The 26535-nt window shown below is 42.7% G+C and overlaps 1 protein-coding gene and 1 pseudogene across 12 annotated transcripts in view; one reads left to right on the forward strand and one right to left on the reverse strand.

Moving 5' to 3' along the window:
* EXD1 (exonuclease 3'-5' domain containing 1) overlaps positions 1 to 26535 on the forward strand; it is a 67715-nt gene that overhangs the window by 39542 nt on the left and 1638 nt on the right. For 9 of the 11 annotated variants that reach the window (XM_084904646.1, XM_084904651.1, XM_084904652.1 and 6 more), the window contains one exon: positions 5156 to 6550. The exons of the other annotated variants lie outside the window; for them this stretch is intronic. In XM_084904646.1, coding sequence (XP_084760772.1) covers positions 5156 to 5812 — 657 coding nt within the window. In that variant the 3' untranslated portion in view covers positions 5813 to 6550. Of the gene's footprint in view, positions 1 to 5155; positions 6551 to 26535 lie in introns of those variants that run through there. 11 annotated transcript variants of the gene reach the window in all.
* LOC311611965 (large ribosomal subunit protein eL31-like) lies at positions 20283 to 21510 on the reverse strand (annotated as a pseudogene). Its single transcript has 2 exons — positions 21486 to 21510; positions 20283 to 20639 (listed from the first exon to the last, which is right to left on the reverse strand). The product of its transcript is annotated as a large ribosomal subunit protein eL31-like (transcript).

The following is a 26535-nucleotide window of genomic DNA, read 5'->3' on the forward strand; positions in this document are numbered from 1 at the left end:
TCCGGCGGCAGCTCTGAGCCTCAGTCCAGACCGCCCCGAACTCCAGGTCTGGGCCAGTCCCTGGGGACCCAGGCTCGGGCATGGGGAGACGGAGCTGTGAGGTGGAGTCCTGGGAGCGCGGTGAAAGGCCGAGCCCCCGGAGTCGCGCACACTGTGCACAGAGGACAGTCTGTTGACTCTGATCCTGGACTCCCCTAGTGGGAGGGAGAAAGAAAGCTCCAGACTGGAGGAACGCCACGAGGAGCAGGAGCCCCTGCCGGACACCGGCCAGCCGGGCGCCAGCAAGGAGCCGGGCGACGGGGCCCCCAGGGGGGGGGTGCCCCTGAGCCTTCGACTGCTGAGCGCGGGCAATGGAGCCAAGGATGGGGGCTGCTTCCTGGGCGGCGCCGACCCCGGCAACAGGCTGGAGCAGCGCGGGAGCCCGTGGAGAACAAAGGGGTGCCACAGGCCAACCTGCTGAGCTCCCAGGACAAGGAGGAAGAAACCAAAGAAGTTCTCAATGTGAAGAAATCAAGTGAGAGCAAATGATAGTAAAATTACTTAAGAAAGAATACAAAGAAGATCTTGAAAAATCAAAGACTAAGTCAGAACTCAACGCACCAGCCAACATTGCAACATAAATGCGTGTTGTTTTTTTTTAAAAAAAAGAGAAAAAAGGGACAGAATGTTGGAACAGCGGCGACCAGGCCTAGAGTGGCCAGGCACAAGGCAGTGGCAGCTGGGCCCGGAGCAGCAGTGGCCAGGCCCCAGAGCAGCAGCAGCCAGAACAAGAGCATCAACGGCCAGCACTGGAGCAGCCAGACCTGGGGCAGTGGCAGCCAGGCCTGAGGCAGAGGCGGCCAAGCCCAGGGTGGCCAGTCCAGGAACACCCAGACACGGAGTGGCTGGGCCCGGAGAAGCCGGGCCCAGAGCAGCCGGGCTGGGAGCAGCCAGGCCCAGAACAGCAGTAGCCAAGCACGGAGCATCCAGGCTGGGAGCGGCCAGGCTCGGAGCAGCCGGGTCGGGTGCGGCCAGGCCCGGAGCAGCGGCTGCCAGGCGGGGAGCGGCCAGGCCCGGAGCAGCTGGGTCTGGTGTGGCCAGGCCTGGAGCAGCGGCTGCCAGGCTAGGAGCGGCCAGACCCAGAGCAGCAGCTGCCAGGCTGGGAGCAGCCAGGCCCGGAGCAGCTGGGTCTGGTGTGGCCAGGCCCGGAGCAGCGGCTGCCAGGCTGGGAGCGGCCAGGCCCAGAGCAGCCGGGTCTGGTGCGGCCAGGCCCGGAGCAGTGGCTGCCAGGCTGGGAGTGGCCAGGCCCGGAGCAGCCAGGTCTGGTGCGGCCAGGCCAGGAGCAGCGGCTGCCAGGCTGGGAGCGGCCAGGCCCGGAGCAGCGGCTGCCAGGCTGGGAGCGGCCAGGCCCGGAGCAGCCGGGTCTGGTGCGGCCAGGCCCGGAGCAGTGGCTGCCAGGCTGGGAGTGGCCAGGCCTGGAGAAGCGGCTGCCAGGCTGGGAGCGGCCAGGCCCAGAGCAGCCGGGTCTGGTGCGGCCAGGCCCGGAGCAGCAGCTGCCAGGCTGGGAGCGGCCAGGCCTGGAGCGGCTGGGACCGGAGCAACCGGGCCCAGAGCAGCCGGGCCTGGCGGCCAGGCTTGTAGCAGCAACAGCCAAGTCCAGAGCAACTAGGTCGGGAGCGGCAGTGACCAGACCCGGAGCAGCTGGTTGTGGAACGAACCAGAGCAACAGAGGCCAGGCCCGGAGCAGCCAGGCCCGAAACAGCTCGCTCCTCGCCTGTACCTGCCCACGGCTGCCTCTCAGACATGGCTGGAAACTTTTGCGGGAACTTGAGGGTCTGCTGAATCAAGTGATGAAGGCTTAGATCTGGATGTGTTGAGTTAGTATAGCGCTGGGGTGTTGATCTGTGAGTGCCTTGGGTGGGGCCTGGATGAGGCTCGTTGACCTATTTGAAAATGTCTTTTGTGTGAAGTGTATCATTGGGCATGTGGAGGTATTATTGATATGAGAAAATGCTAAGTAACAGATTTACTATCTGAAAAGGGATTTACTATCGGGGAAAGGGAGGGAGGAAGAGACTGAACATAAACTGTGCACCTATGGATGAGGACAATGGGGGATGGGGAGGGGGCAGAGGGTGGGGTGGGAACCTGGTGGAGGGGGGAAGAAATGAGGAACCTTTGTAATAATATGAACAATAAAGATTGATTAAAAAAAAAATATTACTGAATGACATAAAGGAGAACTTGAACAGAGACACTAAATATTTTTAGCTATCTAATAAATTAACTTATAGATTTAACTATTCCAATAAAAATATTAACACCAGCATTATTTAGGCAAACTGTAATTATAGAGTTTATAGAGATCAATAACCATAGTAAAACATATAAGTCTACAGTAAATAAAACAGTTTGCAACTGGTACCAGTGTAGGAAGACCAATGAAAAAGAGTAGAAAACCCAAAATAGATCCAATATATATTTGCCAAGATGGTTGTAATAAAGGTAGACTTTTCAATCCATGAGATAAAAGATAATGATTCTGAAAATGACCTTAGGCAATTGATTAACGATTGTGGGGGAGGAGAATTCAGAGTTGAATTGCTGTCTCTTTCATTACACTGAAACAAACTCTGTGAATCAAGTATTTTTGTAAAAAATGGAATTATAAAATTAGTGTGGGGTGGAAAAACAATTTAAAAAATTATCTCACAGTAGGGAATGCTTTTCTTTCTTTCCCCTAATTTTACTGAGGAATAATTGAAAAAATTAATTGTATATATTTAAAGTATCCATATACATTGGTGGAATGCTTCTGAGACCAAGATAACTAACACATCCTTCACCTCACATTGTTACTTTGTGTGTGTGTGTATGTGGGTGTGTGTGCTGAGAAGGCTTAAGAGCTACTCTCAGCAAATTTCAAGTATACAATAACAAATTATTAACTATAATAAATAATCATGCTCTCCATTAATTAGAAATTACTTATAACTAAAAGTTGTACCTTTTGAACTATCTCTCCATTTCCCCCAACTCCTGGCAACCACCATTCTGTTCTCTGTTTCTATAAAATTTAGCTTTTTTTAAGGATTCCAATATTTGTCTTTCTCTGTCTGGCTTATTTTACTTAGCATAATACTCTCCTTGTTCATTCATATTGTCACAAATGGCAGGATTTCCTTCTTTTCATTGTATGTACATATAGACACATCATCTTAATTCGTTCATCCCTTGATAGACCCTTAGCTATTGTGAATAATGCAATGTAAACAAGATTGCTGATATCTCTTCAAAACAGTGATTTTATTTCCTTTGGCTATATACAGATATGGGATTGCTGGACCATATGGTAGTTTTAGTTTTAATTTTTTGAGGTACTGCCAATACTGCTTTTGATCATGGCTATTCCAATTTACATCCCCATGAACACTGTCTGAGAGTTCCCTTTTCTCCACATACTCGCCCCCCAAGCACTATTATTTCTTATCTTTTAAAAGTTTTGAGTATTTCTTTGTTGCATAAAAAAACACATACACCTACAACTCCATAGCAAAAGAACAAATAATCCTAATAAAAATGAGCAAAAACCCTGGCCAGGTGGCTCAGATGGTATGAGATGATATCTTTTTAAAAATATATATTTTATTGATTTGTTTTACAGAGAGGAAGGGAAAGGGAGAGTTAGAAACACCGATGAGAGCGAATCATCAATCAGCTGCCTCCGGCACACTGCCCACTAGGGATGTGCCCGCAACAAGGTACGTGCCCTTGACCGGAATTGAACCTGGGACCCTCAAGTCTACAGGCCAACGCTCCATTCAGACTAGTTAGGGCTGAGGTGATATCTTATTGTGATTTTGATTTGCATTTTCCTGATGATGAATGTTATCAGAGCATCTTTTCATATACTTGCTGGCCATTTGAATGCCTTCTTTGGGAAAATGTCAGTTCAGGTATTTTGTTCATTTTTTTTTTTTAATCCTCATCCAAGGATATGTTCTATTGTTTTGTTGATGAGAGAGAGAGAGAGAGAGAGAGAGAGAGAGAGAGAGAGAGAGAAAGAGAGAGAGAGAGAGAGCAATGTGAGAGGAAAACATTGATCTGTTGCTTCCCATACACTCCCTGACTGGGATTGAACCTGAAACCAAGGTATGTGCCCTGACCTGGAATGAAACTTACAACCTTTTGGTGTACAGGACAATGTCCCAACCAACTGAGCCACCTGGCCAGGGTCTTTGCTCATTTTTTATTTGGATTATTTGCTCTTTTGCTATGGAGTTGTAGGTATATGTGTTTTTCTTTCTTTTTCTTTTTCTTTTTCTTTTTAATATATTTTATTGACTTTTTACAGAGAGGAAGGGAGAGAGATAGAGAGTTAGAAACATCAATGAGAGAGAGTCATCGATCAGCTGCCTCTTGCACATCCCCTACTGGGGATATGCCTGCAACCAAGGTACATGCCCTTGACTGGAATCAAACCCGGGACCCTTCAGTCCGCAGGCTGATGCTCTATCCACTGAGCCAAACCGGCAGTATGTGTGTTTTTCTATGCAACAAAGAAATACTCAGAACTCTTAAAAATTAATAAATTAGACTTAAATTTTTTTTTGTATGGCAAAAAGATAGTGAACAAAGGCAAAGGTAGGCAACCTGGGAAAATTATTTACCTCTTGCAACAAAGAGGGCATTTTCTTTTTCTTTTAAAAAAAAATATTTTTATTGATTTCAGAGAACAGAAGGGGGAGGAAGAGAGAGAGAGAGAGAGAGAGAGAGAGAGAGAGAGAGAGAGACATCAATGATGAGAGAGAATCATTGATTGGTTGCCTCCTGCACACCCCTTACTGGGCATAGAGCCCACAACCCGGGTATGTGCCCCGATCGAGAATCGAACCTTGACCACCTGGTTCATAAGTCGATGCTCAACCATTGAGCCACACCAGCCGGGCTCACTGTATAATCTTGATACATACACACACAAAGTTATACACAGAACTGGATTCAAAATATGTTATTCGAAAAGTAGTACTACTACAGTTAAAGACACTAGAGGGTACTATAAGAATACATTTGAATAGAACTTCTCTTGCCAAATAGTGTTAAGTATAGCAGAAGTGATGTTAAGGCATGATCAGAAATTTAATTATGGAGATTTGTGTTCAATTTCTTTTCTTAGCCTACATGTATGGAACTTCCGGAGGAACTGCTTCAACTCAGGGACTTCCAGAAACAGCGCAGAGAGAAAGCTGCAAAAGAATATAGGATGAATGCACAGGGACTCCTTATAAGGACACTGCCATGTCCAAAGAAATCCGTGACAGAGACAACAAAGAAAGAGGAAAAATTAAGAGGTGTCTTACTTTGTGAAAAAGCTAGGCTAGATAAAGCTCAAAGTTTTACATCTCTTGAGGATGTAAATTTGCTGAAAGAAGAAGCTAATGGTAAACAAATTACAACAGAACCTCCACATTTACCTCCCATAAAGCAGGAAATCCATGAGGATTCCAGTAACAAAGTCATTTGCCCTGAATTAGAGGGGTTGGAGGGCAAGGGAATAAGCCAGAAAGAACACCTTAAGACACCCAAACAGGAATTTCAAGCAAGTTTATCTCTGAAAGAGGAGATAGAACAGTTACTAATGGTGGAAAACAAGGAAGATCTAAAACGCACAAAACAAGATGTCCCAGTGTCTCCTTTCCTTCCTCAGGAAGCCAGACTGTCTCCAAGCGGCACCTTCCATCCTTTCAGAAAAGCTGTGTTTCCCACCCTTCCTCCCTGTCCCGCGTTGGAGGAGACTGACTCCTGGATAAACTCTTCTTCCAGTCTGCCTTAAAGATCTACAGTGTGTTCTGTAGGCCAACAGTGGCTCATTTCCCCCTCCCATCAGGGCTTTCCTCGGTGCCTACATTTCTCATGTAAATTTAGTTATGCCTCAGTCATAGGCTTCAGGGGAAATTATATCCTCTTGCTTATTCCTGGGAGTGAATAAGTTAAATAATAGAAGAAGTAAATTTTCTGATTATAGCACTGGGCAGAAGAAATGTTCCCAGTGGCTAGAGTGAATTATTTCTCATAATTTGAATTTAGAGGATTTGAAGAAGGGAAAAATCTTGGGATTAATGTCTTGAAGAATCTATACTTTTAAAATTTTGTTGTGCTTTTTGGTTTAAAGAGTGTTGGTAAAACTCTTAGCTGTAAGTTTAAAAATAATTGGTACCTGACAACTTTATTAGTTCTTTTTGACTTTTTTTTTATGCCTCATAATTCTTTTTAAAAATTATTAATTTATTTTAGAGAGAGAAAAACATCATTTTGTTATTCAAATTTATGCATGCGTTGGTTGATTCCTGTACGTGCCCTGATGGTGGATTGAACCCTAAACCTTGGCATCTCAGAACAACGCTCTAACCAACTGAGCTACCTGGCCAGGGCTCTTTTTACCTTTTCAAGATATTTAAGTTGTCAATTGGAAAATGAAGATACATCTGAACTAAAAAACAAAACAAAACAACAACAACAAAAAAACTACACCCAAAATATTTAAGTTGTCAATGATATGTCAATAAAGCTGAAAAAATATGAACTGTTTTTGAATTTTGAAAGTTTTATCTGTCTTATGTCATAAACAAACAATAGTTAATGTTATCGGAAGCACTATTCCAGTTTTAATTTCGGCCCATTTACTTTTAGAAGATTCTGTCTATTTTCTAAAAAAGCTAGGGCTTTCTTTGAGTATGTCTGTTATGTAAACTTGAAGTTTGGTTCTACTCTATTGGTTTGGAATTGGTATACTTTTTAGGCTGAAAGGAAGGCAGCTTTTTACTATATTTACTAGAGGCCCAGTGCATGAAATCCATACACTGGGGGTGGAGGGGCCCTTCAGCCCCACCTGGGGGATGTTCCACTGCTGGCTATGGCCCGATCCCCTGGGGGGCAGTTGGACATCTCTTGCAATCTGGGATCCCTTGCTCCTTACCACCTTGCCTGCTCACCCCTTACCACTCGGCTTGCTGCTCCTTAGTGGCAGGCTTCTTACCGGTGAGCTCGCTGCTCCTTAGTGCTGCCGTGGAGGCAGGAGAGGCTCCCATCACTGCACTGCCAGCAGCCAGGAGCCCAGCTTCTGGCTGAGTGGCACTCTCTCTGTGGGAGCGCACTGACCACCAGGGGTCAGCCCCTGCGATGAGCATCTGCCCCCTGATGGTCAGTGTGCATCATAGTGATCAGTTATTCTGCTTGTTCCATCATAACAGTAGCTTAGGCTTTTGTTATATAGGCTAGAGGCCCAGTGTGAAACTGCGCCACCCTGCCCACCCATGCACACCCTGCCCACCTACCTGCTGCCCCTCCTTGACACCCTAACCTCCACCCAGAGCTGGAGCATGCCTTGCACCGACCCCAACCCCCCCCCAGCCTTCTCTGGCCACTTCAAGTCCCCCCTCAATAATGCGAGTTGCCTCAGGCTGGTCCTGCCTCCTGCAGGCACCTCCCCATTCTGCTCGAGTGGCTCTGCCCCATCATGGCGCCGGAGGAGAGCTTGGAAGCCTTGTGCCTGCTGCAGAGTTTTGAGCACCCGCTTCCTGGTGGCATGCGTGCTGCACTCCTTCCCCTGGCAGGTGGGGGGTGGAACACTCTTGAGTGCAAGCAATGGGTGGCGAAGGACTAGTGAGGGGGTTGCTACGGGCTCTCACCCCACCCTCCCCACCATGGATGGTCCCGCCTCCTCTGGGTGCCTCCCCACTTCTGCCCTGTCTCCAGGGCAACACGGTGGTTCCTCCCTGCCATGCACGCAGCCTCCTGCTGAATGGTCACTATGGCATGAGGGCGTCACGGCCATTAGCATATTAGCTCTTTATTATGTAGCATACTTGCAAGTTGCTCACATTCTTTTGTGTACAATAACCAGTAAACCTGTTTTTACCTTAGGTTATCTCTTACATTTCCTAATTGGGTCAGGGTAAATAAATTGGAATATGTTTGGATTTATAGGTTCAGAGTCCAGTTTAGAAATATGTAATTAGATTTTTACAGGGCTCTATTATTTATTTCGCTTAGGGAAAACTTAGGGACAATCTATGATTAGGAACCTCCTTGTCTGCATCAGCTGATTCAATTATGAATTTCACTGGGAACAGAGCTGTGCCCTTCCAAACTCCAGAGCCCAGATCTAGTCTAAGGTTAAGATGAAGGAAGGCTAGTGTTGGTCAGTAGTTACTACATCAGCCCTCAAACCCAAGGGTCATGGGTTCAATTCCCAGTCAAGGGCATCTACCTGTGTTGTCAGTAAGGGCTTGGGCAGGAGGAGACACAGTATTTTGACTCCCAGACTAAATGAATCTTTGGGCTTTATTATAGTATTTTGTCAGAGAAACACAGTCCTGAAATTGCATTTTCTCCACATCCTCATCTAGTGTGAAATGCCTACCTAAATTCCATAAGTACTGTCAGATCCTACTCTCTAGTGTTCATGCCCTATTGCTAATACTCTGTACCATTACTCAGATATCTAAAATATGCCCAGAATTTGCCGAGACCGGTTTGGCTCAATGGATAGAGCGTTGGCTTGGGGACTGAAGGGTCCTGGGTTCGATTCCGGTCAAGGGCATGTACCTTGGTTGCGGGCATATCCCCAGTAGGGGGTGTGCAGGAGGCAGCTGATCGATGACTCTCTCTCTCTCATCGATGTTTCTAACTCTCTATCTCTCTCCCTTCCTCTCTGTACAAAATCAATAAAATATATATATTTTTTAAAAATGCCCAGATTTTATCCCAACCCCTGGTCAAGTTCTTTACTGACTGTACTTTTCTACTTGAGAGCTCATGAACCACACTGCTTGCTTTCTCAAATGGGGAGAGCGGCTACAGTGTTTGGACAGGTTCAAGCCTCAGACTAATGAGAGGGCACGGACCTCTCATGGCAAAGTCACGTGCAAGTCCCAGCTTGGAGGGCAAAGCCCTCCCAGCACAATTATAACCAAAAGTTATAGTTGTAAGCTTGAACTTATGGTCTGAACATGTGGGGATGTGCCTGAATGATGTGGGTTTGGAAGAATTCAGGTGCATGTAATTGAGTACATTTGAAACCCACGAGGACGTTATAACCATGCCCTTACTTTGCATCATGGGATCTGGCTATAAAATAAAGAGACAGCTCACAGGCTGCGGCCCTGTCTCTCTCCATCAGAGAGGGCAGCGTCCCACCCAGACCCAGCTTTCTTCTCTCGTCTGTCTTTTCTTTTCTTTTTTTTTTCTTTTTTTTTTTTTCTTTTATTTTCTTTTATTTATTTTTTTAAAAATCAATCTTCATTGTTCATACTATTACAAAGGTTCCCCATTTCTTCCCCCCTCCACCAGGTTCCCACCCCACCCTCTGCCCCCTCCCCATCCCCCACCGTCCTCATCCATAGGTGCACAGTTTATGTTCAGTCTCTTCCTCCCTCCCTTTCCCCGATAGTAAATCCCTTTTCAGATAGTAAATCTGTTACTTAGCATTTTCTCATATCAATAATACCTCCACATGCCCAATGATACACTTCACACAAAAGACATTTTCAAATAGGTCAACCAGCCTCATCCAGGCCCCACCCAAGGCACTCACAGATCAACACCCCAGCGCTATACTAACTCAACACATCCAGATCTAAGCCTTCATCACTTGATTCAGCAGACCCTCAAGTTTCCGCAAAAGTTTCCAGCCATGTCTGAGAGGCAGCCGTGGGCAGGTACAGGTGAGGAGCGAGCTGTTTCGGGCCTGGCTGCTCCGGGCCTGGCCTCTGTTGTTCTGGTTCATTCCACAACCAGCTGCTCCGGGTCTGGTCACTGCCGCTCCCGACCTAGTTGCTCTGGACTTGGCTGTTGCTGCTACAGGCCTGGCCGCACCCGACCCGGCTGCTCTGGGACCGGTTACTCCGGTCCCAGCCGCTCCAGGCCTGGCCGCTCCCAGCCCGTCAGCCGCTGCTCCGGGCCTGGCTGCTCCCAGCCTGGCAGCCACTGCTCCTGGCCTGGCCGCACCAGACCCGGCTGCTCCGGGCCTGGCCGCTCCCAGCCTGGCAGCTGCTGCTCCGGGCCTGGCCGCTCCCAGCCTGGCAGCCGTTGCTCCTGGCCTGGCCGCACCAGACCCGGCTGCTCGTCTGTCTTTTCTAACTCCTTCACCGTCCCCACTCAGGTTCACCCTTGGCCATGCTGGTGCAGCACACTCAAACTCTTGGGGTTTTGCTTTAGTCTATAAAAACTTCTTGAATCCTACTCAACTCTGACCTTTCCATACATGAACCACAATTAGAGATTCTTACAAATAATATGACCTTTTAGTTTGGGATTTAGAAAATGGAGATAAATGACTTCCCTGAACAAAGATGCACCACTGAGAATAGAACCAGTGTTTCTTGCTACTTTGTTCATTAAATGTTCTTTCAACTATTGTAAGAAAAATCACTGCAGCAGCTTTGCCTCCAATCTGGCTGTGGGCTTGATAAATATTAACACAATAGAATTTAAGCTCACTATTGGTGTGTCATTGTTTTGTCACAAGGTAAGTGCCAACAGCAAACTGAGATGAGGCCTAGGGCAAACCCAGAGTGCTGGGGGTTTATAGCTGTGTACACTTATCAAAAGGCATTCATCGCTCCACTGTTGCGCTCAATGGTTGAGCGTCCACCCATGAACCAGGAGGTCATGATTTGATTCCTGGTCAGGGCACTTGGCTGAGTTTCGGTTTGATACCTAGGAGGGCATGTATAGGAGGCAGCAGATAGATGATTCTCATCAGTGATGTTTCTTACTCTTCCTCTCCCTCTCTCTGAAATAAAAACATTTTTAAAAGGCATTTGTACTGCCGAGGCCTCGGTGGATAGAGTGTCGCCCTGTGGACTGAAGGGTCACAGGTTCGATTCCGGTCAGGGGCATATATGTATCTTGGTTGCAGGCACATCCCCAGTGTGGGGTGTGCAGGAGGCAGCTGATCCATGTTTCTAGTTCTCTGTCCCTCTCTCTTCCTTTCTGTAAAAACTCAATAAAAATATATTTTTAAAAAATGTATTTGTACTGTTATAAAAATAAAATACCTTACATAAAATTTAGAAAATAAAGAGAAGAATGACTTAACTATCATCCCACATTATACAGTCCTTCGTAGCATTTTGGTATTTTCTTTGAATTTTCTCATTCTCCCTCTCTCCACATACACATATCTGAAATATAATCACTATTATACAGTAAATACACTTAAAAGTGCTTTTTATATCATGTATTTTTCCTTTTTATAATCCTAACACCTAGCATATTTAATAGATTTTAAAAAATATATTTTTATTGATTTCAGAGAGAGAGGTCGAGGGAGAAAGACAGAAACATCAATGATGAGAGAGAGAATCATTGATTGGCTGCTTCCTGCATGCCCCTGACAAAGGATGGTCTGAAATTAAACTTTAACTAAAAGCAGTGATGGTGGGCAGTTACGTCCTAGGCCGGTATCTTCACTGATGAGGTCAATCTTTACCTTAACTGAGCCTATCTGTCCTTTTGCATCTATGAAAACACACCCTTGAAATGTCTGGGTAACTTGTAACTTCCCTTTTTCTGGATCCCTAGGAGCACAACCTAAGGTGCTGGGTGCCAGTACAGATACCACAAACTCCTCCAGCACCCACCGAAATATGTGTCTATCAGATATTTTACTTATTATCCAATCTCGGGGGTTTCTCTTCCTACCCCCCCCCCCCTTTTCCTTTAGTTACAATGTATAAATATAAATATAACCTGCCTTTCTCTGGAGCATTATCTCAATTCATTGAGGTTCAAATAAACTCACAAAATTCTTTTTTTTATACATATATTTTATTTATTTTTTACAGAGAGGAAAGGAGAGGGATAGAGAGAAACATTGATGAGAGAGAATCAATCATCAATCAGCTGCCTCTTGCACACCTCCCACTGGGGATATGCCCTCAACCCAGGTACATGCCCTTGACTGGAATTGAACCCGGGACCTTTCAGTCCGCAGGCTGATGCTCTATCCACTGAGCCAAACCGGTTTCGGCTAAACTCACAAAATTCTTTACAGGTTTCAATGTTTTTTTCTCTTAACATACCCTGTTAACAACTGACACTCTGTCCACTGAGCCAACCCAGCTAGGGCTAGATGCTTTATTTTAAAATTCATATGCTATTAAGTAGAATTTGAAAAATATGAACAATAGAGAGAGAATCCAAGATGGCTGCTCGGGTAGACACCTAGCCGCAGCCGCACGCAACAATTTCAATAAAATACAACTAAAATATAAAATGGACATTACCCAGAACTACAGGAAAGTCAACTGACTGGAAATTCTACAACGAGAAGCAAGGAGAAAACCAGAAGGAAGCACGGAGGAGCTGTAAAAGCCCAAGGTACGGAGACACTCGGCGCGCGCGGAGAGGACGGAGCCGGAGAGGAGGGAGGCCGAGTGCCTGGCGGGCGTTCCCTAGCGGAAAGGAGATAAACACTCGGACTGTGCTGGGCCCCCAACTGCTCTGAACCCCCGTTCTAGGCCAGACCCTGGGGACCCAGGCTCATCCAGAGGGAGCTGGGCTGTAAGGCGGTACTCGGGGAAGCAGCGAAAGGAGGTCCCGGAGGCGCACACAGCGCGCAGAGAAGGGCCGGCCGGCTGTGCCGTAGGACTGCCCTGGCGGGAAGGAGACAGGCTCCAGACTGCTCTGAACACCACCTCCAACTCCACTTCCAACTGAACTGAACCCCAGTTTCGGGCCCATTGCGGGAGAGCTTACACTGTTTGGTAGCAGGCGAAAATCGAGGGCACCTTTCTCTCAGAGGCGCTTGCAACAAGTACTGAAGGACCCTGAGTCTCAGGAGTCGCATAGGGCGGGGCTGACGGAAGCCAAGGCTGTAGGCTCCACCCTCAAACTCCGCCCCATCAGAAAAGCTGCCTGCGAAAATGCCTAAACCAAATAGATCACAAACGAAAGAAATGGAGGACAAAAAGCGACTGGATATAGAGTTCAAAACCACACTTATAGGGTTTTTCAAGAGACTCCTAGAAAAGGCCGATAAAATAAATGAGACCTATGAGGATATGAAAAGGGATCAACAAGAAATGCTAAGGGATCAACAAGAAATAAAGAATACATTGTCTGAAATAAAAAATATTCTACAGATTCCTAAAAACAGAATAGAAGATCGCAAGAATCAAGTCAAAGATTTGGAACATAAAGAGCCAGAAGACACTCCTCTGCAGAAGCTAGAAGGCAAGAGAATCCAGAAAATTGAAGATAATGTAAGAAACCTCTGGGACAACTTCAAACGATCCAACATCAGAATCATGGGGGTCCCAGAAGATGAGAGAGAGCAAGATATCGAAAACATACTGAAAGAAATAGTGACAGAAAACTTCCCCCACCTGGGGAAAGAATTGGACTTACAAGTCCAGGAAGCACACAGAACTCCAAATAAGAGGAATCCAAAGAGGACCACACCAAGACAAATCATAATTAAGATTCCAAGAGCAAAGGACAAAGAGAGAATATTAAAAGCAGCAAGAGCTAAGCAGGTGGTTACCTATAAAGGAGCACCTATACGATTGTCAGCTGATTTCTCAACAGAAACCATGCAGGCCAGACGGGAATGGCAAGAAATATTCAAGGTGATGAATAGCAAGAACCTACAGCCAAAAATAATCTACCCAGCAAAGCTATCACTCAGAATCGAAGGCCAGATAAAGAGCTTCACTGATAAAAAAAAGCTAAAGGAGTTCATCACCACCAAACCAGAATTATATGAATTGCTGAAGGGGGTTCTTTCAGAAGAGAAAGTAAATAAAGATAAAAATTATGAACAACAAATACGTAACTATCAACAAGTGAATCTAAAAACCAAGGAAATTAAAAAAACAAATCTGATGAACAATATTAACTGTTGAATATAATATTGTAGAATCAGAGGTATGGAAGGGGAGTGAACTGATGATTCTTGGGGAAAAGGGGAGAGGGGAATGTGGGAAGAGACTGAACATATAAACTGTGCACCTATGGATGAGGACAATGGGGAGTGGGGAAAGGGCAGAGGGTGGGGTGGGAAGGCGGGGGGGGGGGAAAGGAACACTTGTAATAATATGAACAATAAAAATTTATTAAAAAAAAAAAAAAAGAAAAAAAAAAAAGAAAAATATGAACAATAAGAAAAATTACTCTTATTTCTCTAACCTGACAAAAAGGTAACATTTTTGTTAATTCCAGTGTCTATATATATGTGTTTCTCCCCCCCTACATGGTTGTATTCATACATGCATGTATATATCCTGGCTTATGAATATTTTCTTATGCTGTTACACAATCTTAGTAAAGATTTTTAATGACTGACTACAAAATATTTCTTAGAGGATGCAGTACAGTTTATGTAACTGTATTTTGGCATTTTGAAATTGTTTTCAATTCCTTACTTTATGCTTTTTTTCAAAGCTTATTTAAAAGTTTTTTTCCCATGTTTTAAATCATTTCCTTAGAATGAAATTCCAGAAATAGAAATAGCAGGTCAAAGAAGTTTTCTTGTTTTGGTTTCTATAAAAGTTTTATAGCTCTTGCTAAGTTACTTTACAAAAAAGCTAGTAAATTAAATACCTACCACTAATTTTTGTGGTAATGATGCACCATTGAGAGCATTAAATTTTTATCTTGAGTGGCATGGCATGCTTTTTTGACTTTCAAAAATCTTCATCCATAAATCTGTAGGTTTCTTATCATTTTCTGTAGCTTATCTGCATTGAATACTATGGTGATTAATAAGAATATAAATATTGGGAACACTTGAATCTCTGATGTCTAAGTTAAGGACAATACCATGGGTAAAATATTTAACCATAGAAACACTAAAATAAAACCAAAGTCTAATATACTCATGATAAATATCTTCAGAGCTCTCATCAGGAATAGCATAGAAAATTATATTGTTATATAAAATAAGAATCTTAACTAAATTGCTAGGTTCACCCTAAGATAAAGTTTAATATATATTTTATTCTACATACTCATAGGATTTGAGCTTTTGGCTCTACAACTTAATAGCCCTCTTCAAACAGGAAGTGCTGTTAAATTGTAATGAGGGCATAATGAGCAACCAAATTAAAATTACATGTCGCCCTAGCTGGTTTGGCTCAGTGTATAGTGCGTCTGCCTGTGGACGCAAGGGTCCTGGGCTTGATTGCCATCAGGGGCACATGCCTGGGTTCTGGGCTCTGTCTCCATTGGGGGGCGTGCAGGAGGCAAACAATTAATGATTCCTTCTCATTGATGTTCTATCTCTCCCTCTCCTTTCCTCTCTGAAATCAATAAAAATACATTTAAAGTAAAATAACATGTCATTGCAAAAAATAAGTCTAAACTATGCTTTCATTTAATCAGTCATGAACAGCATTCCTTAACAGAACAGAAAATATCAGAGTACATTGCAAATATTAAGAAAAAGTATTGCTCTGTGAAACTTTTTCTTCTCGTTTGTATGCCTGGGGCATGTGTGCTTTTGTGTTGGTTGCAGTAAAATCAGCTCAAGACAAGCATAGAAGGCCCTAGGCAGTTTGGGTCAGTGGTTACTACCCTTAGAGCATTGGCCCTCACACTAAGGGTCAATAGTTCAAACCCTTGACTGGAATGGAACTTCATCAATTGGTTGCCTCCAGCAATGCTCCCATGCTGGAGGGAGCATTGCTGGAGGCAACCAATTGATGAAGTGAAGTGTTTCTGCCTGACTCTTCCCCACCCTTCCATTCTCTCTGAAAACCAGTGGAAAGAATATCCTCGGGTGATATTCAACAACAAAAAGATAAGCATAGATGGAAATTTATATCTTTAAATACTGATACAATAAAGTAAAATCTAAAACCAGTGATCTCAGCTGTATCTTAAGGTAGAAAAAGAAAAGTAAATTAAACTTGGAGTAAGTAGGAGGTGAATTGAATAATGATAAGAATGGAAACAAAATTAAAAGTAGATGGATAAAGTGAATAAAACCAAAACCTGGTTCTTCGAAAAGCTCAGTGAAATTGCCAAGCCTTTAATCATATAGACCAAGAGGAGAAAATAGACACAAATTACTAATATCAAGAATGAGAGATTATCTTTATAGAAACTATCCTATACAATCCTATATAATAAAGGCTAATATGCAAATCAACCTAAAGGTAGAATTACTGGTCCCTATGACGCACACTGACCACCAGGGGGCAGACGCTGAATGCAGGAGCTGCCTCCTGGTGGTCAGTGCACTTCCACAGGGGGAGTGCCACTCAGCCAGAAGCTAGGCTCAAGGAAGTGCAGCAGAGGCACTAATGGGACCTCTCCTGACTCCATGGCAGTCGGACATCACCTGAGGCTCCAGGACTATGAGAGGCTGCAGGCCAGGCTGAGGGGACCCCCCCCAACCCCAAGTGCATGAATGTCATGCACTGGACCTCTAGTATATATTAAAGGGATAACAAGGGGCTACTTTAACAATTCTATACTGTCAAATTGAAAAAGAGTTGAAATAGACAAAAATTATTGAAACACAAATGACCAAAACTGATTCAGGAAGAAATAGATACCTGAATAGCCCTAAATCAAATTGAATGCATAATTTAAAATCTTTCCTAAAGCAAATTTTGTACCAAGATGGCTTTACTGGTGAATTTCTATTTAGGAAAGAGTAATAGCAATTTTTCCATGAAATAAAAAAGGAAGGGTCACTTCCCAACTAACTTGATGAGACCATCATTACCCTAATACCAAAACCAGAAAATGACATTTCAAGAAAACTATAGACCAATATCACTTGTGAAAATAGATATAGAAGTCCTTAACAAAATATTAGCAAATGGGATCCAGAAACATGGAAAAAGGATAATACTTAATGACCAAATGAAGTTTATTCCAGCAATACAACTGTGGTTTAAAATGAAAATGTGATGCATCATATTAATAGAATAAAGGGAAAAGACCACGTGGTTATCTCAACATCTACCAAAATGTGTTTTGTGTTTTTTTTTCTGTTCTGGTTTAAAATATATATATATATATATATATATATATATATATATATATATATATATATATATATTTTCTAAAGAGGAAGGAAGAGGGAGAAAGGATAGAAACATCAATGATCAGAGAGAATAATTGATTGGCTGTCTCCTGTTCGTCCCCTACTGGGAATTGAGCCCTCAACCTGGGCATGTGCCCTAACAGGGAATTAAGTCCTGACCTCATGGTTAATGGGTCAACGCTCAACCAATGAGCTACACTGGCAGGGCAAAAAATCTTTTCTTGACAAAATTATATATCCATTCATGGTTAAAATATATATATATATATATATATATATATATATATATATATATAAATATATATATAAATATATAATAAAATCAGTTAGCAAACTAGGACTAGCTAGGGACTTTCTTTACCTAATAAAGGTCTTTTAAAAAATCCTATAATTAACACTGAAGGCATAGGCAACAAAAGAAAATATAGATTAACTGGACTACTAAAAAATTTATGCTTTGAAATACTACAAAGATAACCAACAGAATGAAAGAATATATTTACAAATCAAGCCGAGCACAGAGGCTTTTGCAAGTCTTCTCCCATAAGGGTGTCTACAGCACAGAAGTTCTCCAAGCATAATCACAGCTGATCATCACAGCCAATTGGCCTGGAGGTCAATTCCTTCCAGTGATACCAACAACAATCAGGGCTTAACTACAACAAGACTGTGCACACAGCCCACAAAGGGGTGCACCAAGAGTGTCTGGGCCCTGGGCCCTATAGGACACCTAGCACACAAAGCCATTCTATCAACTCAGGTAAGCAGCCAAAATGTGGAGACAAAGAAACAGGTCACAAATGAGAGAAATGGAGGAAAGCAAATGACTGGATATAGCATTCAAGACCATGGTTATAAGTTTTTTCAAGAATTTCCTAGAAAAGGCTGATAAATTTAACAAGACCCTCAGGATATGAAAAAATACCAACCAGAAATTAAGCATACACTGACTGAAGTAAAAAATATTATACAGAGATCTAACAGCAGACTAGAGGAACACAAGAATCAACTCAAAGATTTTGAATATGAAGAAGCAAAAAACACCCAACTGAAAAAGCAAAAAGAAAAAAGAATCCAAAAATATGAAGATAGTGTAAGGAGCCTCTGGGACAACTTTAAGTGTACCAACATCTGAATTGTGGGGATGCCAGAAGAAGAGAGAGAGCAAGATACTGAAAACTTATTTGAAGAAATAATGACAGAAAACTTTCACCTGGTGAAAGAAATAGACTTACAAGTCCAGGAAGCGCACAGAACCCCAAACAAAAGGAATCCAAAGAGGACCACACCAAGACACATTGTAATTAAAATGCCAAGAGCAAAAGACAAAGAGAGAATATTAAAAGCAGCAAGAGAAAAACAGTTAGTTACCTACAATGGAGCACCCATTTGATTGTCAGCTGATTTCTCAACAAAAAGTATGCAGGCCAGATGGGAATGGCAAGAAATATTCAAAGTGATGAATAGCAAGAACCTACAACCAAGATTACTCTACCCAGCAAAGCTATTACTCAGAATTGAAGGTCAGATAAAGAGTTTCACAGATAAGAAAAAGCTAAAGGAGTTCATCACTGCCAAACCAATATTATATGAAATGCTGAAAGGTATTTTTTAAGAAGAGAAAGAAGAAGAAAAATGTAAATTAAAAAAATTATTAAAAAAAAATTATGAACAACAAATACATATCTATCAAAAAGTGAATCTAAAAATCAAGTGAGCCGAAACCGGTTTGGCTCAGTGGATAGAGCGTCGGCCTGAGGACTGAAAGGTCCCAGGTTCGATTCTGGTCAGGGGCATGTACCTTGGTTGCGGGCACATCCCCAGTGGGGGTTGTGCAAGAGGCAACGGATCGATGATTCTCTCTCATCGATGTTTCTAACTCTCTATCCCTCTCTCTTCCTCTCTGTTAAAAAAGTAAAATAAAATAAAAATCAAGTGAATAAAAAATCTGATGAACAGAATAAACTGGTGAATATAATAGAATCAGGCGCATAGAAAGGGAGTGGACTGACATTTCTCAGGGAGAAAGGAGTGTGGAGGGTGCAGGAAGAGACTGGTCTAAAATTGTATATCTAGCCGAAACCGGTTTGTCTCAGTGGTAGAGCGTCAGTCTGCAGACTGAAAGGTCCCAGGTTCGATTCCGGTCAAGGGCATGTACATTGGTTTAGGGCACATCCCCGGTAGGGGGTGTGCAAGAGGTAGCTGGTCGATGTTTCTCTCTCATTGATGTTTCTAGTTCTCTATCCCTCTCTCCTCCTTTCTGTAAAAAATCAATAAAATATATTTTAAAATAAATAAATAAATAAAATAAAATAAAATCGTATACCTATGGATGAGGACAGTGGGGGGTGGTAAGGGCAGAGGGTGGGGTGGGAACTGGGTGGAGGGAAGCTATGGGGGTAAAAAAGAGGAACAATTTTAATAATCTGAACAATAAAGATTAAAAAAAGAAAGAAATATATTTTAATAAATAAAAATGGGCAAAAAATATGAAATACTAAGATAATCAGAATATATATCACAAAAGAAGATATAAGATGGCCAGGAAGTATATAAAATGATGTTCAGTATTATTCATTATCAAAGAATGCAAAATAAAACTGCAATGAAATAACACCACGCATGCACTATAGTGGATGATATTTAAAAGATCGACACCATCAAATGTAGGTGAGGATAGCAACTGAAGCTCTTACATTGTTGGTGGGAGTGTAAAAAGTACAATCAGCTGAAACCAGTTTGGCTCAGTGTATAGAGTGTCAGCCTGCGGTTCGATTCCGGTCAATGGAATGTACCTTGGTTGCGGGCACATCCCCAGGTTGGGGTGTGCAGAAGGCGGCTAATGGATGTCTCTATCTCATCCATATTTCTAACTTTCTATCCTTCTTCCTTCCTGTCTGCAAAAAAAAATCAATAAAATATATGGGGGGGAAAAAAGTACAATCACTTGCCGAAGCCGGTTTTGCTCAGTGGATAGAGCGTCGGTCTGCAGACTGAAGAGTTCCAGGTTCGATTCCGGGTCAAGGGCATGTACCTTGGTTGTGAGCACATCCCCGGTGGGGGGTGTGCAGGAGGCAGCTGATTGATGTTTCTCTCTCACCGATGTTTCTGGCTCTGTATCTCTCTCCCTTCCTCTCTGTAAAAAAAATTTTTTAAACTACAATCACTTTGAAAAAAGTTTTGGCTATTTCTTTTTTCTTCTTTTTTTTGGCAGTTTTGTAACTTTATTCGACCCTCAGCATTAGTTCTCATCCACATTAACGGTCTGTAGATTTTTGAAAGTGGTAAAGGTACATAGATGACCAATGTATACAGCTTGTTTGGTGAATCTTCATTATCCTTACATTTCCTGGACCAACGTACCCAGATAGGACACCAGACAGCTCTGTTCAGCCCGGTGTCAATGCGCATGTCTGGAGTCCCTAACTCCTTCAAGGCAAACTTCTGGATCTCCCTGAGTGCCTGAGGGGCACGCTTCCTGAAAGCCAAGCCATGAATGCGCTTTGAATGTGGATGGTGTCCTCCCTGGTCCCCACCTCGTTCATGGCTGGGCGGCCCTTCTTCATCTCGCCACCTTTCTTTGCGGGAGCCACTGTCCCTGGCAAATCGGAAAGAAAGAGCCCGGGTTATTCTTGGCTATTTCTTAAAAGTTCAATATTCACTTACCCTACCATCCACGAATTCCACTCCTACGTGGTTATGCATTAATGAAGTTCATTTTTTTTAGTTGAAAGATTGGCAATACCAAGGGTTTCAGGATGTGGAGCAACCAGAACTATAAAATACACAACCACTTTATTTTTTATTTTTATTTTTTTAAATATATTTTATTTATTTTTTACAGAGAGGAAGGGAGAGGGATAGAAAGTTAGAAACATCGATGAGAGAGAGTCATCGACCAGCTGCCTCTTGCCCAACCCCCACTGGGGATGTGCCCGCAACCAAGGTACATGCCTTTGACCAGAATCGAACCTGGGACCTTTCAGTCCGCAGCTCTATCCACTGAGCGAAACTGGTTTCAGCAATACAACCACTTTAGAAGACTGTCTATTTCTTATGAATTTATCATCCCATAATCCACTCCTAGGAATTTATACCAAGAGTAATGAAAACATATATTTACACAAACACTTGGACACAAATGCTCATGATGGCTTTATTCTTTTCTTTTCCTTTATTTTTTTAATATTATTTTTTTAAACATCGATCAGCTACCTCCTGCACACCCCCTACTGGGGATGTACCCGCAACCAAGGTACATGCCCTTGACCAGAATTGAACCTGGGATCTTTCAGTCCGAAGGCTGATGCTCTATCCACTGAGCCAAACCAGTTTCGGCTCTATTCTTTTTTTATAAGTTTTATTTTTTAATTGCAGTTTGCATTCAATATTATTTTGTATTAGTTTCAAGTGTACAGCATAGTGGTTAAACAGTCAGACTTACCAGGCAGGGGAGATACCATGATCATGCTTAATTCTTAATGGTCCTAAACTGGAATCCAAATTTCCCAACAATAGGAAATGGGTAAATAAACAGTCTGTTAGTACTCAGCAATAAAAAGGAACAAACCATGACGTGCAGAACATGGATAATTCTCAAAAACGTTTGCTGAGCAAAATAAGCCAGATGCAAAAGCGGACAGAGTGCTATTATATTACGTGAAACTCCACTAAAAACAAAACTAATCTATTGTGGTAGAAGGCAGGTCAGTGGTTGCTTGGGGCTAGGGACACAAGGGAATTTTTTCAGGTGATATGAATGTCCTGTATCTTGATTGTTGTGGTATTTAAACCTGATGCCCATGTTCATCAAAACTCATTGAACTGTATATGCATTTTATTGTGCATAAATCACATCAATAAAGTTTATTTTATTTTTTATAAAACATTTTTACTGATTTCGGAGAGCAAGGGAGAGGAAGAGAGAGAGACATCAATGATGAGAGAGAATCATTGAATGGCTGCCTTCTGCATGCCCCCACTTGGGATTGAGCCCCAACCCCAGGCATGTTTCCTTGACCGGACTCGAACCTGGGACCTTTCAGTCCACAGGCTGACACCCTATCCACTGAGCCAAACCAGCTAGGGCAATAAAGTTTATTTTCAAAGCATTTGGAAGCCACTGATCTCATGTGCCTATGGGAAATAATAGTTAGAATTATAGCATTTTGTTAAATGCTATCAATGAACAGAAGAAGCAAATATATGTTGCTAATATAGTCAGATAAAGTTTAATCAAAATTTAAGAAGAAACAGTAATACATGAACATGGTCATAAAATAAATAGTACAGAAGGGATTATAATGAAAATAAATATCCCTTTCCCCTCTTCTCTCCCAACCTCAGTAATTTCCCCCAGAGGTACCCACTTTTAATATTTTAACCCCTTCCCCTCATTTTCCTCAAAGAAGTGGAGTATAAACTGCTAGATATGGATGAAAGGCATTTAATTGTGATATAAACCAAGAGGGCCAGTAACTTAAGCTGAAGGCTGCTGATCTCTCCACATGGCAACAGCAGCTTCTCTGGTTTGTATGAGATACTTCCACATTCTGGAGTTCTCAAATTCCCCAAAGTACATTTTTGTTTATAACTTGAAAGCCACCTGATGGCCAAACCCTAAATGTTTTAAATAAAAATCTTTGTAATGGAAACAAATTCTAATTAAAACATCCCTTAGGAAATGCCAAATCTGCAAGTTCCAGGAATGAGGGAAATAAGAGAGAGAAGTTCTGTTCATTATTGTGTAACTTGTTGGGATGCCATCCATAGTTTGTTTTTTGACAAGCTATTGAAATAGGAAAATCTTTATAGAGGAAAGGAAACCCTTCTTCAGTTCTTTTTTTTTTTTTTTTTTTTTTTTTTGAGAAAGTGATCTTAAAAGAAGTAAAATGTAAATGAAAATATTATGTGTATGAGGAGCATGTACTCATATTTGCCTTTAAAATAGAGAACACTGAACTGTGGATGTAAAGCTGCCTCACTGCAGTGTCTTGCATAGTAGGCTTCATTTGTGCATTCATTAGCAACTATTTTGAAGCCCCTTTTTGGAGCCAGGTACTGGCTTGGAGAACAAGAGATAAAAAGACACTGTCCCTGTTTGGACAGTGTGGCTCAATGTTTGAGTGTTCAACCATGAACCAAGAAGTCAGGATTCAATTCCTGGTCAAGGCACATGCCCAGATTGTGGACTCCATCCCCAGTAGAGGATGTTCAGGAGGCAGCTGATCAATGTCTCTCATCGATATTTCTATCTCTCAAACCCTCTCCCTTTCTTCCTCTCTAAAATCAATTTTTTTTTAGAAAAGTAAGTACTTTATAAGGGTTGATGATTATTCCACTTAACAGTGGTGGTCTTGGTCCAGCATCTGGAAGGGTTAAGCCCTCTGGAGAAGGGGCTATGCCTAAATTAATCAGGAGTCCAGAGACGAAACATTATTTTGAAAGGTATTATAGGGAGTCAGGGGAGCTTGGCTGAAGAAACCAAGTTTTCTTTGTCTCTGGACCCCTTGCTTTTTTATTAGCACAACTTGTCCTAAGGCAAGGTGGAGATATACACATCAAAGGGTAGGGTTAAGTAGAGAATCCATTGTCAGATTGGAAGAATTACCTCCAGCAGTTTGGCCAGGAGGAGGCAATAACATGTAGATTAAGATGCTCTGAGCTCTCTGGCAGCAAGCAAGCAATTCATGTGTCCTTTTCAGGTTTGGGGAAATGCCTTTCAGCCATTCCCAGCAGGCGATAACATGTGACTCAGCCCTTGTTGAGTCCCCAAGTTGCATCAACCTTTCGATGAAACTCTTGCAATTATGACATGCTGGAATTGGCTTTCAGCACCCACATTGTGCACACCCTATTAAAAAAAGAGAAGAAGAAAAAAAAAAAAGACACAGTCCCTCTTCTCAAAAAACTTAGTCTAGTGGGAGACATACACAAAAAATTAAAATAGAAACAATAGTTAGGTTCAGGGTGTACCGTGTATTGTTTAGAAGGATCAGGGCCAGACAGGGGAGGTAGAGTAGCCTTGGAGAGGATAAAGCACTTGGCCTATAACTGAGGTGTGTGTCAATAGGCTTCTTAAGAGATAGAGTAAAGGTGTGTTTTGGGTAAGACTGTGGTTGACAAACTGAGGCTCGTGAGTAGTTATCTACTCACAACTTGGAAGTTATATTTGAGTATTATTAGTTACTTTATACATATTATGTGCTGCTCTGTTTATATACATTATCTCATTTTTAAAAAAATATATATTTAATTGATTTTTTTACAGAGAGGAAAAGAGAGGGACAGAGAGCTAGAAACATCGATGAGAGAGAATCATCGATCAGCTGCCTCATGCACACTCACTACTGGGGATGTGCCCACAACCAAGTACATGCCCTTGGCCGGAATGGAACCCGGGACCTTTCAGTCCGCAGGCCGACGCTCTATCCACTGAGCCAAACTGGTTTCGGCAGTGCTTGTGTTTTTACTGGTGGGTTTTGTGACTGTCATTCTCATGCATGTGCTTTGGAATGACCTGGCTCGGTACAACTTGGATGAGGAGACAACCTCTGCAGGTTTTGGTGATGACTTTGATCAAGGTGACAATGGCTGGAAAATCATCCATACAGATGTCTTCCATTTCCCTCCATACCGTGGTCTGCTCTGCGCTGTGCTTGGTGTGGGTGCCCAGTTCCTGGCCCTTGGCATTATTTCCAGTTGTCAGGGGAAGATTACCACTGGTGGTGGCAATCTGTACTGAGTGTTGGCTCCACTCTACTTTATCATCCTCTACTCAGGCTTCTACTATGCCAGGTGCTCCAACATGTCAGGGCCGGTACAGACTGGAGTTCTTTGGCTACTCCTTACTCACTGGTTACATCTTCATCCTCATGCTGAGCACCACCTCCTTTTCCACCCCCCTGCTTCCTCGTCCCAGATCCGCCAGTTCGCAGCCTTGCTGATCCAAAGACGACTCCAGAAATGTAGATTTTAGATCGTCCTGATTTAAATTGGAGGATGGACTGAAATGATGACAAGAATAGGATGAGGCTAACTTGGATAAAAACTCTTACTTTGATTCAAATGGGAGGTGGTGAATGCTTGAATTTGATCAGGATACAGAAGTTGTTAACATGGAGAGGAATAAATAAATGAACAAGATTTAATCTACTACATACTATAATCTCTCTTTTTAATCTTCATTTAGTCTTTGTTCTATAAGGAGCTTTATTAAGGTTTACCACTGGTTATAATGCCAATGACTCTTTATCATTTTGATCATCTCCAACTCTTCCTCTAGTAGATTCATTATCAGAGGCTCAAAGGAACAATATTCCTTGACTACTTTCATGATGTAAAAATTTATCTGTGCTCTTTATATATAAAGGTTAGTTTTGCTAGATATGAAATCCTTGATTTGTATTTTCTTTCCTTGAGTATCTTAAATATGTTATTCCATTTCCTTCTGGCATAAAATGTTGCCAGTGAATCAAAATATACAAATCTAATTTTATTTCAAATTTTATGTCATGTAGTCCTATATAGACTCTTCAAAGATTTTTTTCCTTTTCTTTTTCTTTTTTTTTTTTTTTTAAAGCCATATAATTTTACTAGGTTATATTTTTGTGTTGGTCCTTCTGTATCACCATTTTTAAGATGTACAATGTGCTTTTTCAATATGTAGTTTTAAGAAGTTTTTTACATGTTAGGAAAACTTTTTTGAATTATATTTTTAGTATTTATTCTTTTTTCTGTTTTTATGCTGTAAGGACATCTGTTTTCCATGTGTCGAATTTTCTTTGCCTGTCTTCAATATTTGCAACTTTCTCTCAAATTCTTTAGTTTTCTTCATTTCTTTTTTATTCAAAGAATGCTCTTCCTTTTCATCTTCTTTTTCTTACACGGTGTTCATTTGCTCTTGGGTTCATCCTCATCTATATATATAAAAGTCTAAGTGACTGATCCCACGACTGGAAGACCGGACGGCTGGCCAGTAACTATGATGCTCACTGACCACCAGGGGGCAGCGCTCGACCCAGGAGCTGCCCCTGGTGGTCACTGCACTCCCATAGTGGGAGCATTGCTCAGCTGACCAATGGGCACCAGGCACCGGGCTCATAGCTGGCTGGCAAGCACAGCTGCTGGTCTCTAATCAATCTGGACTGGGACCAGGATCGGCACCAGCATCCAGACTGACTGGGCGCAAGCCTGTGGCTGCTTTTCTGGTGCCATGCTAGGAGTGAGGCTGCAATGACAAGCAGCAGCTGCATGGTCATGGGCACGCCAGTATCACCCTAGGATGGGCGCAGTGGGCTGGGATGAGCAGGAGTGGTGTGGTGCCCGGCCTGGGCCCGGCTTCTCCCCTGCTGCCTGCAGCTTCACACGCTACTTTGTGTGGGATTGACCGGGACAATGGGCTGGAGCCCCACAAGCTGGTGGGTAAGGCTGGGCTGTGGCGGTACAAGGGTCCACTGATCCCAGCAGGTCAGGCCAAGGGACCTCACTGGTGC

This window comes from Pipistrellus hanaki, assembly GCF_964339955.1.
Source record: "Pipistrellus hanaki genome assembly, chromosome: 1".
Taxonomy (NCBI): Eukaryota; Metazoa; Chordata; class Mammalia; order Chiroptera; family Vespertilionidae; genus Pipistrellus; species Pipistrellus hanaki.